This window comes from Cannabis sativa, chromosome 1 (genome assembly GCF_029168945.1).
Source record: "Cannabis sativa cultivar Pink pepper isolate KNU-18-1 chromosome 1, ASM2916894v1, whole genome shotgun sequence".
NCBI classification, from domain to species: domain Eukaryota; kingdom Viridiplantae; phylum Streptophyta; class Magnoliopsida; order Rosales; family Cannabaceae; genus Cannabis; species Cannabis sativa.
Genome location: NC_083601.1, coordinates 42,777,229 through 42,794,879, shown reverse-complemented (window position 1 = coordinate 42,794,879; position 17,651 = coordinate 42,777,229). Strand labels below are relative to the sequence as shown.

General features: G+C 36.8%; 2 protein-coding genes across 3 annotated transcripts; both read left to right on the top strand.

Annotated features, from left to right (window-relative positions):
* The first annotated feature begins 986 nt into the window (after window positions 1-986).
* Window positions 987-11,180, top strand: LOC115707139 (COP1-interacting protein 7). Of its 2 annotated transcripts, none has more exons than XM_030635002.2 (10): window positions 987-1,453; window positions 2,127-2,276; window positions 2,358-2,540; window positions 2,654-2,753; window positions 2,851-2,881; window positions 5,476-5,518; window positions 5,699-5,851; window positions 6,791-8,957; window positions 9,139-10,555; window positions 10,665-11,180. In XM_030635002.2, the coding sequence occupies exons 2-10, from the start codon at window positions 2,218-2,220 to the stop codon at window positions 10,727-10,729; spliced, it is 4,218 nt and encodes a 1,405-aa protein (XP_030490862.2). In that variant the 5' UTR covers window positions 987-1,453; window positions 2,127-2,217; the 3' UTR covers window positions 10,730-11,180. The 2 variants fall into 2 exon arrangements, with proteins under 2 accessions (XP_030490862.2, XP_030490863.2); XM_030635003.2 differs by having other exon boundaries at window positions 1,058-1,453; window positions 2,131-2,276.
* A 497-nt stretch (window positions 11,181-11,677) lies between these two features.
* On the top strand, window positions 11,678-17,596 carry LOC115704543 (ABC transporter B family member 19-like). The gene is made up of 9 exons (XM_030631745.2): window positions 11,678-13,025; window positions 13,110-13,164; window positions 13,292-13,467; window positions 13,576-13,740; window positions 13,834-14,129; window positions 14,232-14,548; window positions 14,647-14,870; window positions 15,104-17,032; window positions 17,126-17,596. Exons 1-9 carry the CDS (start codon window positions 12,105-12,107, stop codon window positions 17,471-17,473), a joined length of 4,431 nt encoding a protein of 1,476 aa, XP_030487605.2. The 5' UTR covers window positions 11,678-12,104; the 3' UTR covers window positions 17,474-17,596.
* The last annotated feature ends 55 nt before the right edge of the window (window positions 17,597-17,651 follow it).

Below are 17,651 nucleotides of genomic sequence, written 5' to 3'. Positions count from 1 at the left end.
ATGATATTTCATAATGGTATGTACATTAGAGTAATCTCAAATAACTTCTTTACTCTATTTTTTTTGAAAAACATCATCAAAATTTAACTTTTTATATTTTAGATCATAATTTTATATTACAGCATACAATAGCCTCCAATAAAAAAAAATTAGTGTTTAAAAATTAATTATAAATTAAATAATTATACAATAAAATAGTAAAAAAAAAACCCCACAAAATAATTATAATTATTATTTAAAATAAATATAAATATTTTTATAACAATTAAGTTCACACGAATCAAAAATCTTAAATCCATAACTGCATACAATAATTTTTTTAAAATACATCACTAAAATCTATTTTTTTAATAAACGGGATTGGTCATTGCTTAATGTAATTTTAGATTTTTTTTTTTTTTTTTTTTCTAAGTGGGAAAAGTTGGTGAAGGAGGATGTGTCTGAAATTGAATATTTGCAGAGTTATTATAAAATGACAAGGGTCATATCGTTATTGGACTATGAAAAATATAAGAGAATATAATGTATTATTATTATGTTTGGTGTATTTTCTACTCTATTAGGGGTAATATGAGAGAAAGTGATTTATTCTCACTTTCAAAAACTTGTACTAATTTTATAGGAACCGTTAAATTTGTAATCTAATCTGCCTTAACCGAAGAGCGGGATATATTGTGAAAGTCGAATAGTTTGACCATGGTTAAGCTTTGTCTAATTACCATAATACCCGTATTTAATGAACAGTGCCATTAATCCTTCCCTGCCCAACCCATCTTATGTTTTTATGTGAAATTATATATATATTTGGACTACAATGCCCTTCCTGGAATTAATTTCATATTCATAAATCATATTAAACCAACAAAATGTCAACAAATTTGGAAATTTAGTCAACAAACTCAAGTGTTACATTTACTAAAACCTCAATAGTATGCCTAACCTCATGGACACTTTGGTAATTTAAATAAAAGGCTAAAATAGTAAAAACAAACATCTCACCACTAAAGAGATTTTTGTCTTTCTATTACGTTATCGTAGTAATAGATTTTACAGATTACAGACAAATTTGGTCTGGAGCCCAAACTAAGTACTTCGCACACTCTCTCTCTTCCTCACACTGTATTTTTTTAGAGAGAGAGAGAGCAGAGAAAAGGGAAAAGAAATAATAATAAAGTATGATACATTTGGAGAGTAGGAAGGAATGAGTAAAGCAAAAACCTTCGTTTTCGTCTTCTTCTTCTCGTCATTGTTGTTGCCAAGGTTTCTTCAAGTCAAATAGATTAATAATAAAAATAGTATTTGAAAAACCCACTTGCCAAAACTTGGAGAACTTAGTTAATCTCAGAGACCCAGAAGAAGAAAAAGGAATTTTTTAAAGAGAAAAAAGTTCGAGAAAGTGAAATGCTTGTGCCCATTTGAAACTATAATACGATTAAGCAATCGAAGATCCCTGGTATGTTTGTTTGTTTTTTTAATTCGACGATCGGGTTCACATTTGTTTCCATTTTGAGTGTGATTTTAGGGTTTGTTTAAAGAAAACAAAAGTCTTTATGGGCCACTTTAGTTGCTTTTGTGCATGTAAAATGTGTTTCTGTCTCTACTTTTGTGTTTATCTATCTGGGTTTTGGTCGGATATGGTATGAGCATATGAATGTGGTTTATGCGTGTTTGTGCATTTATCTTTTTATGGGTTTGGTTTGATTTCGCCTTTGGGTTTGGATTGTTTTTGAGTCAGATCTGGTAGATATCTTATACACACCCGTTTATCATTAGTTACTATTTTAGGAGAAGTGCCCAAGTATTTGTGCATTTTGTTTCTTGAGAAGGGTTTATTAGTAGTACTTAGATCCGGTGCTTTAGTATTGATCAAGATTCTGTACTGAAACTAGTGAGTTTTAGTTGATTGACATCTACTTTGTTAAATGTATAATTGATTTATACCAAAAACATTACATGGTTGGAAATGCCAATTACTTGAGTGGGTTCTCTTATTTATTCTTGGATGGTAACATTTTAATGTGTTTTTTCTTTTCCTTCTTCCTACTGGTTTGTAACTGTGTTTTATAATTTATTGTGTGCTTCTGAAAACGGTTTCTTTTATTTCCTATGAATTTTGACATTGCTAGCCAGCATTGAGTGGATCTCCGGGCTTCTGGAAAGTACAACTGGGTGATGAACCGAAGGAAGAAGATATAGGATAAGTGCAGAGAGTCGAAAATGAAACCTGACACCCCTCTTGATTATGCTGTGTTCCAGTTGTCTCCAAAGCGATCACGGTGAGAACAATATCCCAAGTCATTAACTTCTGACCTTGCCTATTAAGGTGTTAAAAATACAATCGCTTTTGTTTCTTACAGATGTGAATTGTTGGTCTCTGGCAATGGAAACACTGAGAAACTTGCATCAGGATCAGTCAAACCGTTTGTATCTCATTTAAAGTTTGCAGAAGAGCAGGTTGCACTTGCAGTTCAGTCGATTAAACTTGAAGTTGAGAACTATAGAAATGCAGAGACCTGGTTCACTAAAGGAACACTTGAAAGGTGTTTATAAGTCAATTAAGTTAGCACTTGTTATTACACTGTTATTTGTGCCTTTATGTGGATGTGATGACATTATGAGTTTCATATTTTAGTTGGTTTGCAACTTTTTCCAGATTTGTGCGCTTTGTCAGTACACCAGAGGTCTTGGAACTGGTTAATACATTTGATGCAGAAATGTCTCAGTTGGAGTCAGCTCGAAGGATATATTCTCAGGTAATTATTGTCATAATTAGAACTACTTACATTATTTACCCCCATTCATTGTTGCTATCTTGCTGACGGTGTGTGTGTTTTTCCTTCTTTTAATCAGGGTTTGGGAGATCAAAAAGCTGGCGGATCGGGTATGTGCATTACTTTTTCTTGTTCAAATTCAAGTAGTTGATTGCACTTTTTGACTTATGATTAGAGAAAGATTAACTTTCAATTTTATTATGGTCATTAATTATTGTAAAATACAAAGTTTAGATATTCCATGGCAGTTAGCTGAATAAAAGAGAAAAATAGAAGAATAATTATGATTACAATAATTATGGTTTCATTATTAGCGAAGACACCTCTTAATAAGAGTGTTGTCCTGCATGCTGAATATCATCATCATTATTGTTTTGACAACCAATTATAGTTGAAGCTAGTACTAGTTTGGTCCAAATATTAGGAGAGATGGAATTTTCTTGACCAGGGAAATGAATCTGCATTGAAACTTGAATGGTGTATTTACTGTGCATTTGGATAACTATGGTGGAATTAAATGTGGGTGTAATTGGAGGTAATTACATGATTTGGCACGTTTTGTTTAACCATGCAATTACTATGTAATTGGATGTTATTGAGGGGTTCTAATTGCACTATTCATTTCTCATGGTCTCCAATGAGAAGTGTAATTATGTTGTGTAAATGTAATTACTAAAAACTTTCCATTTGAAATATTTATCACTAAAAATTATTATGTTCTTGTGTAATTACTAATTATCTACGTAATTATGTAATTATCACTTCATATCCAAACACACATTCCTTTTATTATAAAATAGTGTAATTTCTATGTTGTTTACACTACCTAGTAATTATACAGTTACTTTCAAACGCACCCTTAGTATTTACAAGCTCTTTTATCCACGAAATGATTATTTTGTATTATTTTTGAGTGAAATGAGGTTGTAATGTCTTCGTTTTAGTTCTAGCGAAAGATGAAAGATTACTAGAGAAATGACTGAAATAATGGAAAAGAGAAAGTGAATTGTGATATATATGGAATTATGGATGGAGGTCATGTAGAATTCATAAATGTTTATTATTTATTATATTGTTATTGTATTATCAATGGAGTGACTTTGTGTGTAATCGAGAACCTTCCCATCACCACAACAAAACTTAAGAGTATTCTCATACCTAGCACATATATAACAAAAAACTTTTAGACCAAACAAAAACATTCAAATTGAAATTATAGAAAAAGTTGAAAATAATGAGTTTAGTATGAAAGAAGAACTATACCAATTCTTCAGTCAGTTCAGTGATTGCAAATCTGTAACAACCTCTTTTTCTAGCACTACTCCCACAAAAACGCAAACAAACTTTAATCTTGATTTTAAGTCCATGTCTAATAAGTACATTGGCAATATTTGGGAAAGAAGAGGACGGATTATACGAAAGGTTGCAAAACTTGTAATAACAAATATCTCCATAAGACTTCTTAAGAGGAGTTGTCTTTTCGGTCGTTGGAAAAGTGAAAAGGAAATCAACACTTCCTCTGAAGAAGTCTAATGGAGATATTTGTTATTTTAAGTTTTGCAACCTTTTGTTCAAGTCTTCCACTTCTTTCCCTGATATTGTTGATGTATTAAACGTAGGCTTAAAATCAAAAGTTTAAATCTGTGTGTTTTTTGAGAGTAGTGCTGGGAAGAGAGATTATTACACAGATGCAACCATTGAACCGGTTGAAGAGTTGGTACAAATTTTCTTTCCCATTATACCGACTTTTTCTATATTTTTGTTTGGTCTAAAAGTTGTTTGTTATATATGTGCTAGGTATCAAGATGCTATAAGTTTCATCTTGGTGGAGGGAATGTTCTTGAGTAAGTATGTGACAGTGAGTACATAGGCTTTCTGTTGACCTTCAATGTTTTGGTTAGAGTATGAAGTGATTGAGCTACAAACTTTGAAGCTGTGACAATGTGCTTCACTATACCCACAATTTTCTCTAATATTAACAATAAAAATCCTGATAAGAATCTTATAGACCTAATAAGAATCCTGATTTTCCATTCTATTGAGTTGACTTGATCAATTAGTTCTTAAAAGTTCAAATGAAATCAGTTATTACGAATGGATATTGTTACTACATTATCAATGTGATTTGGACCTTGGGTGAGTGTATTAAAGGCAAAAGAAGCTGGTCATATTGCCGTGTTTCATGCTCAATGCAATGTTAATAAGTAGTGTTTTTTATTTACTTGAAGCTCCGAAGGCAGAAATAGTTGATGCTAGCAGTACCAAATTGTTTGTATGCAAGTTTGGACCTACTTTGTCTCTTGAAGATGGGAATGTACAGGCAGAAGAAAAGCAGATTCATTGATTTTTAGTCCATCTATTAGGATTTAGGAGTTGTGTTTGGGATCAGATGCAGCTGCTTGGTCATGTTATAGACGTTTCTAGATTTATGTTAGAGTAGTATTTCTCTGTAATATGCTTTCAAGATGCATAAAGGACTTGGTTAAGAAGTCAGTATGTGACTGCAATTTTAAATGTTTGCTACATGAAAAAGGTTCTGCTGACTTGGTTATGAATGAAAATGTTTAATGCTTAAATGACTTGGCTTTCTTGCTTGCTTACAAGTATTATAGGTTGGATCTTCTTGGTTTAAATTGATTACTCCTACCACTCTGATCCAAGTTGTACTCTACAATAACTCATAATGTTATCCAATTTACCTCAGGTGGGGATGCAACAGGAATTACAGCAGCTGCGGATGCGACAAAGTAAAGCTTCTAGTTTTTTTTTTCTTTTTAATTGCTTCATTTATGGCAATCTGCATCATATATGCAAGTCTTTTTTCTATACATACTGTTTTTCAGTATTATGATGTATCATTGTATTTCCTTTCTAGGTGTTTTCCATGTTATCTGTGCTTTTCTTTTCTGACTCTATCTTTCATGCAGGAGAGAGCTATTACGAGCTATTGATGTACGGCTTACTGCAGTTAGGCAGGACTTAATCACAGCTTATACTCGTTCATCTGCTGCTGGTTTCAATCCTGATACAATTTCTGATCTCCAAGTCTTTGCAGATCGATTTGGTGCCCACCGCTTGAAGTAAGAGCTCTGGGATATCCCACCTTCACGTAAATCTTATTTTTTAAACCCATACACTCACTTCTCTTTTCTGCATGCACTTTTGCATTTGTTGACTCACCTCAATGTCAATGCACATCTATACTTGTATGTCATGAACCTGAAAACTCATACTATGGTCATATTCTTGTATATTGGTCTTTCTTCTAGGGAGGGATTAGCTGGTGAGATTTAATAGAAATGGCTAGGATAGAGTCACTGCAACTTTGCATTAATCATGGCAACATGAATTCCCGTGTTACTTTTTTCAGTTTGGTTTTCTCCCTTTAGGAATGCCAGGTTAATGGCTTTGAAATGAGATTGTAACAATATCACTATGTCAAAGAGGGTGTACTTAACCACTTTAATTGAGCACTTACCACCCAATGACCAATGAGGGTATTACGCACTTGGGTACTTTTGTTTTAGTGCAGTTATCGGTTGTTTCATTGAATATTAATGTGAATTAACAAGCGGAAATTAAGCCGGTTTAGCTGTCTCTTGTATTATGTTTTGTGTTTTTGCAAAAATGTTTAATAACTCAAATGAGTTGGTCACGGAATAACAACTAAAATCATATGAACTTGAATTTTATATTTTCCCTTTCAATGAAGCAAAATGGATAAGTAGACTGATTTTGTGTTTTTTCTTTTGAGCCCTTTGGCTGTTGATTACTTAAATGGGTCCATTAGTTAAAGTCTAAGGGAATATGATACATAGTCTAACATTGTAGAAAAAGCTAAGGTTACCTGTCAAAACACTGCAGGTACGGCAGTTGAAGAAGTCTTTTCCAATTTTATAAATCTGAACTGCATTTTACGTCTGACCCAAATACATTCCAACTTAAATATTTTTATTATAATGTATATATATATAAATATATTTTACAATTAAATTGTTTATTTTAAAAAATTTGTGCAGCGAAGCTTGTTCCAAATTTATATCTCTATGTCAAAGAAGACCCGATGTAATCAACCAATGGATACAAGGTAGTGATGATGATAGAGCCGTAAGATCATCTTATGGGTCTGACATGTCCATCGAGGACCCCACTGAAGACTCTTCTTGCCCCCAAAACAAGAGCCAGCAACAACTGGATTCATCCCAAGCCCACCTGGACCAATCAAGACTTGCCACTTGTCAGCAACCCACCTCCTCTTCTCCTACAATAAGCAACGTAAACGGAAAAAACGAAGTGAAAGAAGAAACCCACCAACCGTTAGAGAAGGAGAAAAAGGAGGAGGCTCTGACTGAGTCATCTTCTTCTCCCAGTCCAGTGGGTCATCATGTCAGGCGACTGAGTGTTCAGGATCGTATCAACCTTTTTGAGAACAAGCAGAAAGAGCAATCTACTAGCAGCAGCGGTAGTGCTGGAAAACCTGTTGTTGGCAAGTCAGTGGAACTCAGGAGACTCTCCTCGGATGTGTCATCAGCACCTGTTGGGGTTGAGAAGGCTGTTCTGCGAAGATGGAGCGGCACAAGCGACATGAGTATTGATTTGAGCGAGAAGAAGGATATAGATAGTCCCTTGTGTACACCCTCTTCTGCTTCCTCTATTCCTCAAGCTAAGTCTAATAGTAATAATATAATATTGGTTGGTTCTGAAGGTAAGGATCAGAAGGGATTGAATAGTGGTTCAACTTCTTCATCTAAAAGTGAAAACTTGAGCAGTTCGGTCGGAGTTGGCGATGTTGGGTTAAAAGAACAAGCTGAGGGCCACACCCAGGCTGTGGTTTCTTCAGGTATAGAGGAGGAATCAGGATCCAAGGGATGGACTAATTCTAAGGACCAGGTTGTTTCTCAGACCCAACTCAAGTATTATACTTCAAGAGCAGAAATGGTTGCTAACGATCAGAAGGTTTCTTTGGAGAAGTTAAAGAATTCATTTAATAGTGAAGATAGGAGCGGTGTGTTTAAAGATCAAGCGGGTGTTGGAGTTAAAAATCAGGCCGGTGTTCGGGTACAGACTGTAAGTCTAGCAAGCAAGGTGGGGGATGCATCATCTGCTGGTGGATTTGTGAATAAAGTGAATGATTTGGAAATAGTTGATCAGCCTGTAATTCAGTCACGTACAAGGAATTTCCAGAGTCATTCTCGCTCTTCTTCTGGACAGTTTGAATCTGGTAGTGGACTAAAACTTAAGGAACCATCCTCAATCCAGCCCAAATGGCTTGAGGGAGATCAGCTTCCTTTTCAGCCTCAATGGAGATCATCACCTGCTCGAGGGCTTGAGGGGGGTGAAGTGGACTTAATATCGTCAGGTAAGCAACAACTAAAACCTGAAGACTCTGGAGTTCAGAAAATGAAATTCCAGAAACAGGTTTCTTCTAATGATGAACAGAAACAGAAATCCCAGATCCGGAGGAACGAAAGCAGTTTGGCAAACGAAGAGAGCAAATTAGATTTTAAAGTTAAAAAGGTCTCAGTAAATCAAGAGAGTTCGGGTATAATGTCAAAACAGCCAGTTGAGCAGGTGCAGAGAGTAAGGCAGACTAAAGGAAATCAGGAGCGCAACGATGAGCTTAAGATGAAGGCAAATGAACTTGAAAAGCTGTATGCAGAACACAAGCTTCGAGTTCCTGGGGATCAGTCTAGTTCTGCTAGGAGAAGTAAACCCACTGACATGCCAGAAGAAGTGGGTTTAGATTCGCAGTACAAAAAACTGGCACCAGAGGATACTTCCTTACAATTACCTGAGAAAAGCATGGTGATGGAATCAACCAGCGGATCTAGTAATGTGGCAATGTTTAATACACCACCACCAAGCAAGTTGGTAAATAACCATGATTCCGGGGATTCTCTGAGGCAGAATTTCTCTGATCTTAGTTTTTCTGATGATTCTAGGGGAAAGTTTTATGACAAATACATGCAGAAAAGGAATGCTAAGTTGAAAGAAGAATGGGGTTCTAAAAGAGTGGAGAAGGAAGCCAAGTTGATGGCCATGCAGGAAAGCCTTGAGAAAAGTAGAGCTGAGTTGATGGCCAAGTTTTCAGGGTCAGCAGACAGACAGGATCCTGTATCTACTGCTCGTCGGCGTGCTGAGAAGCTCAGATCTTTTAATCTTACTTCTAGTTTAAAGAGAGAGAAGGTATAAATCAAGTTATGCTTTAAGTAATCTTGAGTTAAATCTTAGAACTGGAAGAGTTTTAAATTCATTCCTCTCTTTCTCTATCGCTCTTTGTTTATTAATATTTGAAATACTGTCAAGTGATATTTGGGTTCTTCATTCAATTTTTCCTAATGATGATGAGGTTTTCCTGAATAAACAGTCAATGGATTCATTTCCAAGCGAAGAAGATGAGGAAGACCTTTCTGAGTTTCCAGGACAAAAGTTTTATGGTCAAGAGAGATTTCTTCGTGAAGCATCTCCGGGAGATGGCTCTTCCAGATCCACTCAAAGTAAAAGACTTTTGCCAAATAGAAATTTGTCTTCATCTACTCGGACCATGGCAGCACCAGTACCAGCACCAGCACCAAGGTCTTCATCCAAACTTTCTAACTCCAATTCAGGGAGGCGAAGAGCACAATCAGAAAATCCTCTGGCACAGTCGGTTCCAAACTTCTCTGATTTCAGAAAAGAAAACACAAAGCCTGCTTCTGGAGTCAGCAAGCCAACGCGTTCACAGGTGAGAACCTATGCCCGCAACAGGAGTACCATTGATGAAGCACCAAGTTTCAAGGAGGAGAAGCCAAGGCGATCCCAGTCCTTGAGGAAAAGCTCTGCTAATCCTGCAGATATTAAAGATGTGCCTCCTTTGAGCTCTGAAGGTGTTGTTTTGACACCGTTGAAATACGATAAAGAAGAAACTGAGTCTAGTCCATATGACAAGTTTCAGAAAAGCATGGAGACAAAATCATATCTTAGGAAGGGTAATGGCATAGGTCCTGGTTCTGGAGCTAGTATTGCCAAGTTGAAAGCTTCAGTGGCATTAGAAAATCTCGAAAATGAAGAATTTGATGAATTGGGCTCTGAGGCAGATGAGTTTGTGGACGTAGCTAAGGAAGAAGACGAAGACGAAGACGAAGAGATTGATATTGAAACGACAGAGGTTGATGATTGTGCAAATAATGGAAAATCAAGGCTGAGTCAGGGATCCGATAAGTCTGGTAATTCTGAGTTTGATAATGGTGATTTTACAAGGTCACTTTCTCAAGCTGCTTCAGTTGCAGAATTACCTGCTGCTATTCCTTCAGCATTTCATGTTGTAGGGTCTATTCAAGACTCACCTGGAGAAAGCCCTGTTTCTTGGAATTCACGCAATCACCTTCCATTTTCTTACCCACATGAAACCTCTGACATTGATGCTTCAGTGGACTCTCCAATTGGGAGCCCTGCTTCTTGGAATTCTCATGGTCTTGCTCAAACAGAGGCTGATGCAGCTAGAATGAGGAAGAAATGGGGAAGTGCTCAGAAGCCTATTATTGCTTCTAACTCATCCCACAATCAATCCCGCAAGGACATGACTAAAGGTTTCAAACGGCTATTAAAGTTTGGAAGAAAAACTCGTGGAACTGAGACTTTAGTCGACTGGATCTCTGCTACGACTTCTGAAGGTGATGATGATACAGAAGATGGCCGAGATCCTGCCAATCGATCATCAGAGGACTTAAGGAAGTCAAGAATGGGCTTCTTTCAGGGGCCTTCCGACGACAGCTTCAACAACGAAGGCGAATACATTGAGCATGGTATTTTCTTTTTTTCACATAATAAGTAATTACCCCTTTCTATGTTTACAGATTGCCTAGAATTCTTTTAACTTTGTACTTAATTTCCTTTTTCTTTTTGTGTTAACAGCTCCACGCTCATTCTTCTCGCTCTCTTCGTTCCGAGGCAAAGGAAGTGAATCAAAGCCAAGATGAGTAACCACAAAACAGCAAGGCTATGGATCTTCAGACAAGTTAGGGTGTAAAGGATGATATAATAAATATCAAAAGCTTGAGATAGGGATGACACGACGATGGGTATAAGATCCACGATGGAATTATGTATATCTTACTGGATTTTCGAGGCCTTTGTGGTCATTTAGTTAGTCATATATATGATCATATCTTAATAGTGTTGTGTCCAAATATGGTGTATATTTTTTCTGAACATTGATGAGTCGCTTATTGGCGTAATGTAATTGTGATTTTTGGTAGTTAAAAGAGGCATTCTTTCTCCTTGTTACTTCTAGTTTTGTGTGATGTATATCTAGTTAAAATCAGCATTGGTGACATTTTTAAGAAGTGAGAGATGATATAGCTTGTAAAGACATGAAACTATTTTTTCAACTCATCATTTCTTATTAATATACCTGCTCTTGCTATATTATTCAGCTCATCGTTTTTTTCAATTTGTTCGTTTGTTAGTTGTAGTTTTCCTTCTTGGACACTTGAAATTATTTTGTTATGGTTATTATCTTGTGTCTGTTAGGTAGGACGGTTATATGAAGATATAAACTTTAGAAGTCAAATGTTGAGTGGGAAAGTTCCATCGGTGAAGGAACACAAAAACACTTGATAAGAATAATGGATTGGATTTCAGGCTTTTTCATCATTATTAAACGTTTCTGAAGACGTTTCTCATCATTATCAAACTCATTTTAGGCTTTTTCTATACTTGCATAAATAAGAATATTAAATCAACCTACAGCTAAAAATGATGAAAGAAAAACAACAAACCCAACTATAATAACAAATAGAGAATCATTGCTTCTGTGTTATGTTGACATATATAACTATAATAGAAATCACACACATACATATCATATATAAATTATATATTATTGGACATTTTTATTACATAAACAAAGCAACGTACAGGAGCCACGTTGAGAATTATGTGTGCCGGCGTCCCCCTTTGGCCTGCAATCCAATCAGGTTCGTTGATGATTACAATTCATCTAACTAGTCACGTATATATGTATATTTAAATCAAAATAATTAAATAATCATAAAGACCAACATTGCTATAAGAAGAAGAAGAATAAGGTACAATGTCTAGTATTCTTACAAAATTTTATCCGATAACAATAATTATAACACCAATGCATATATACGTATCTGAATTAGAATCTCAATAGAACCAAAAATAAGAATGGCGGATTCAGCAAAGTTATTGTTTGACTCCTAAAGCTGGAATTTTTGGACTTGATCACACTTGCAAGTTCCAACTTTTTCTCTGTTTTCTTTTTCCTTTCTAACCAATTTATACTTCGACTGTCTTCATTTCCATTCTGCCATACATTTTCATGCCATGGCTGATTCTTCCTTTGAGTTTAACAGCTCTGTTGCTGACTCAACTCACCGTCACCGTAACCGCAACAGTGACAGTCGCCGCCGTCGCCGTCACCCAACTCCTGTCAACTCACACTATGCAACTTCTAGCTCTTTCACTCAATTTAGCTCTCAATACTACCCAAGTGGTTTGCCTGCCGGAAGAAGATTCCGCCACCCAACTCCGGTGCCCACCACGCCGTTTGCCTCCGACAATGACGTGTCATGGCAAAGTGAGGTATCTTGGCAGTTTGAGCCCAGTGGATGGCATGAAAACCACAACCTGGGCTCTGTTCTTAGCCCATGGACCGCCACTCCCAACGTAGTTCGTCGTTCGGCCAATGATTACTATCTTTCTCGAACAAATAATGGTGGCCTCGGAACTTCGATGAATTCACAGTACGATTATTCCGGCTTTCATGGTGGCAGGATTGAGCTTCAAAGCTTTGTTGGTCAAGCTTTTGGTCGTGGCGTACAGAGCAAGTTAAGTACAAAAGCTAAGCCTTTGGCTAGTACAGATGAGCTTAGTATAGTTAATTTCGCTATACCAGAAGATGAACAAGGACATGACTATGATTCTTGGCCTTCTGCTTCTCAATACGGTCATGATAAGTCTGGTATTGATGTTGGACGAGTTTCAGATAGTGAAGAAGAGGAGGAAGAAGAAGAAGAAGATGATGATGATGATGATTATGATGATGGCCCAGCTAAGACAGTTGGACTATTGAGCTTGTTTAAGTATTCAACCAAGTGGGATATTGTTCTTATTATTTTGGGTTGTTTGGGGGCTCTTATAAATGGAGGTTCACTTCCTTGGTACTCTTATCTCTTTGGAGAGTTTGTGAATAAAATTGCTGAAGATTCTTTGGATACTGATAAAATGATGAAAGATGTCCTTAGGGTATGAAAAAAGTTGATTGTTGTTCTAAAATCTTGATTGTGAATTTAGATTTTCTTTAGAAATGATTTTGAATTTCATTTTCAGATATGCTTGTTTATGATGGGACTAGCAGCATTAGTGGCAGTTGGAGCTTTCATGGGTAAGATTTCATTTTCTTTTTTGCACAATGGTTGGTTTTCTTTATAAGAAATTGTATATTAGCTTTGATTAGTTGTTAGGATTATTGAAATTTGTTACTGCTTTTCTTATTATGACTAAATTGGCAGAGATAACATGTTGGAGATTGGTGGGGGAGAGATCAGCACAAAGGATAAGAAAAAAATACTTGAAAGCAGTTTTGAGACAAGATGTTGCCTTTTTTGATACACAAATCAGTACTGGTGATATAATGCATGGAATTTCAAGTGATGTTGCTCAAATCCAAGAAGTCATGGGAGAAAAGGTCTTTTCAAAACTAAATAATCCTTTAGAGAAAGATAATTTTTATTCCTATATGTAGCACTTAAGTTTATTATCAACTCTGATTCAATTGGAAAATCTTTTATTGCAGATGGCACACTTCGTTCACCATATATTTACCTTCATTTGTGGATACGCAGTTGGGTTTTCACGGTCATGGAAAGTATCTCTAGTAGTCTTTTCTGTCATCCCCCTAATGATGTTTTGTGGTATTGCTTACAAGGCTGTTTATGTTGGTCTAACATCAAAAGAAGAGGTAAAAGGAAGAAACGAATATCATAACAACAACATATTGTTTTCAATAGCTTTATTATTATAAATTAATATTTTGTGCTCTCTTTTGTTTAAGGTTTCATATAGAAAAGCCGGTAGTGTAGTAGAACAAGCTATCAGTTCAATCAGAACTGTATTCTCGTTTGTGGCAGAAGATCATTTGGCTGAAAAATACTCTGAATTGTTGAACAAATCAATCCCATTTGGAGCAAAAATTGGATTTGCTAAGGGTGCAGGTGTGGGAGTTATCTATTTGGTTACATATTCAACATGGGCATTGGCTTTTTGGTATGGCTCTATTTTGGTTGCCAGAAAAGAGTTGTCTGGAGGTGCTGCCATTGCTTGCTTCTTTGGTGTTAATCTAGGAGGAAGGTAATAAAAACTTCATTATTGCTAATGCACCATTTGTAGATTAACCATCTTTGATTGTTGTATAATAGTGTGATTGTTAATGAAAGATGTTGCGAACTGCAGAGGCTTGGCATTGTCATTGTCATATTTTGCTCAATTTGCTCAAGGTACTGTGGCTGCAGCCCGAGTTTTTGAAGTCATTGACAGAGTTCCCGAGATAGATCCCTACAACCCAGTGGGAAGAATCCTCCAAAAATCCCGAGGAAGGATTGAGTTTAAAGATGTAAGCTTTGCATACCCCTCTCGTCCAGATGCTCAAATTCTCAACTCCTTTACTCTAGTAATTCCTGCTTCGAAGAGCTTTGCGCTGGTTGGCGCTAGTGGTGGTGGCAAGTCTACCCTTTTTGCTCTAATTGAGAGGTTCTATGACCCCAACAAGGGTAATTACTCGTCTTTCTGATACAACAATCTTTTATTGTAGACAAGGAACAAATCAATACATAGCTGAAATTACTCTTGTTTTTAATTTATTGGGCAGGTATAGTCACCCTGGATGGTCATGACTTAAGGTCACTGCAAGTTAAGTGGCTAAGAGGTCAGATAGGTATGCTGGGCCAGGAACCTGTTCTCTTTGCCACTACTATTCTAGAAAATGTGATGATGGGAAAGGAGAATTGCACAGAGAAAGAGGCCATTGCAGCTTGTATAGCTTCCAATGCTCACAAATTCATTTCTACTCTTCCACAAGGCTATGACACTCAGGTTTCAATAACATAGTTTACTAATATTCCTAGACAAAAATATCAAGAGAAATGCTAAGAACATAGGCTTTAGTCATATCAAAACCATTGATGCATTGATGATAGATCTCATAGGCATGTTTGTCCTTACAAAGACACACTAATAATATGCATAAGCTCTCAGTGATACAACCATGTCAATACTCAATTGTGAGGTTGTTTTTTTTTACTCAAAATGTTCACTTTGTGTGGCAGCTTGGAGACAGGGGAACCCAACTTTCGGGTGGTCAGAAGCAGCGCATTGCATTGGCTCGAGCCATGATTAAAGACCCTACAATTCTTCTGTTGGATGAACCTACTAGCGCTCTAGACCCCGAGTCTGAGATTATAGTCCAACAGGCAATTGACAAGATTTCTTTAGGCCGAACAACCATTGTCATTGCTCATAGGCTAGCTACTGTGAAAAATTCTCATGTCATTGCTGTTCTTGAGCGTGGCTCCGTAGCTGAGATTGGTAATCATCGTCAGCTAATGGAAAAAGCTGGCGCCTACTATAACCTTATCAAGCTTGCTTCTGAAGCAGCCTCGAAAAATACAGTTGAAGTAAAAGATAGCGCGAAGGTTATGCAGTTTCCTGCTTATGACAAATCAGTACATGACATATCAAGATCAAAGTATTTGTACGAAGTATCAGTGTCAAAGAACTTCAAATCTATGCAAAAGGAAATTCAAGCAGAAGAAGAACAACAACAAAAACCAAAACAAAGAAACTATAAGTTAAATGATTTATGGAAGTTGCAAAGACCAGAGCTTGTAATACTCATCTTAGGATTCATTTTAGGTATGCATGCAGGTGCAATTCTATCTGCTTTCCCATTAGCTCTGGGACAAGCCCTTGAGGTTTACTTTGCTAATGAACCAGACAAGATTAAAAGAAAAGTTGGGCATCTTTGTTTGATAATTGTTGGGCTTGGTTTTGGGTGTATAATCTCCATGACTGGACAACAAGGTTTATGTGGTTGGGCTGGAACAAAGCTCACAGTGAGAGTTAGAGATCTCTTATTTAGATCAATATTGAAACAAGAACCTGGTTGGTTTGATTTTGAAGAGAATTCTACCGGAGTACTTGTCTCTAGGCTCTCCATTGATTGTGTAAGCTTTCGATCAGCCCTTGGAGATCGTTTCTCAGTCTTGTTAATGGGATTGAGTTCAGCTGCAGTAGGCCTTGGTGTATGCTTTTATCTTGAATGGAAACTAACCCTTTTGGCTGCTGTTCTCACTCCCTTCACCCTTGGTGCAAACTACATAAACTTGATCATAAATGTTGGACCAAGACTCGACAACAAAGCATATGCAAAAGCTAGCAATATTGCTTCTGGAGCAGTCTCAAATATAAGAACTGTCATAACATTTTCAGCTCAGGAACAACTAATTAAGTCATTTGATCTAGCTTTATCAGAACCAAAACAAAAATCTGTTAGAAAGACACAGATTCTAGGCCTCATACTTGGGGCATCTCAAGGCTCCATGTATGTAGCATATACCATAACTCTTTGGTTTGGGGCATATCTTGTAAAAGAAAAGGAAACAAACTTTGGTGTAGTTTATAAGATTTTCCTCATTCTTGTTCTGAGCTCATTTTCTGTAGGACAACTTGTTGGGCTCGCACCAGACACTTCAATGGCTGCTACAGCAATTCCAGCTGTTTTAAGTATCACCAACCGGAGGCCATTGATTGGAAGTAACAGAGAGAAGGGTAAGAAGATTGATCAGTCGAAACCATTTGATATTGAGCTCAAAATGGTAACTTTTGCATACCCATCTAGGCCTGATGTGATTGTGTTGAGAGACTTCTGTTTAAAGGTCAAAGGAGGTAGTATGGTGGCATTGGTGGGGGGAAGTGGTTCAGGAAAATCAACAGTAGTATGGTTGGTACAAAGGTTTTATGATCCAAACCAAGGAAAAGTGATGATTGGGGGTGTGGACATAAGAGAGATTGATGTTAAATGGTTAAGGAGGCAAACATCTTTAGTGAGTCAAGAACCTGCTTTGTTTGCTGGAACTATAAGAGAGAATATTGCAATTGGAAATCCAGGGGCTTCATGGGGTGAGATTGAAAATGCTGCAAGGGAAGCTTACATTCACAAATTCATCAGTGGCCTCCCTCAAGGTTATGAAACTCAGGTACTACTAATTAAATTCCATTCTTATTATATTTAATGCATAAAAGAAGACTTGTATTATATGAAAGAGATAATATTGTTCTTTTTATGTAAGGTTGGAGAGAGTGGTGCTCAACTATCAGGTGGTCAAAAGCAAAGGATAGCCATAGCAAGGGCCATATTGAAAAATTCAAAGGTACTACTACTTGATGAAGCAAGTAGTGCATTGGACTTAGAATCAGAAAAACATGTCCAAGAGGCAGTGAGAAAACTTTCCAAGCGAACCACCACCATTGTAGTGGCTCATCGGCTTTCAACCATTAGAGAAGCTAATATGATAGCAGTGGTGACCAATGGTAAGGTGACTGAGTATGGTAGCCATGACACACTCATGGCTTCCCATGTTAATGGGGCATATGCTAGCTTGGTTCGTGCTGAGACTGAAGCCAATGCATTTTCTTGAACTATATACTCAACTCAAACCCAAGTGTCATTAACTACACACACCTTGTAAAGAAACTACTACTACTAATGAGTATTGCTTCCGTTTTTCGTAATTACTTTACTCTCTCCGAGTGTGCAAAAAGTCATCCAATCTAATTATAACCGATTAATCAATTACGACTCATCTAATAAAATTC

Coding starts and splice junctions, on each gene's coding strand:
- LOC115704543 (XM_030631745.2), top strand. CDS start 12,105: ATGGCTGATTCTTCCTTTGAGTTTAACAGCTCTGTTGCTGACTCAACT. Junction 13,026..13,109: donor TGATGAAAGATGTCCTTAGG/GTATGAAAAAAG, acceptor TTTCATTTTCAG/ATATGCTTGTTTATGATGGG. Junction 17,033..17,125: donor CTCAAGGTTATGAAACTCAG/GTACTACTAATT, acceptor TTTTTATGTAAG/GTTGGAGAGAGTGGTGCTCA.
- LOC115707139 (XM_030635002.2), top strand. CDS start 2,218: ATGAAACCTGACACCCCTCTTGATTATGCTGTGTTCCAGTTGTCTCCA. Junction 2,277..2,357: donor TTGTCTCCAAAGCGATCACG/GTGAGAACAATA, acceptor TGTTTCTTACAG/ATGTGAATTGTTGGTCTCTG. Junction 2,882..5,475: donor TCAAAAAGCTGGCGGATCGG/GTATGTGCATTA, acceptor AATTTACCTCAG/GTGGGGATGCAACAGGAATT.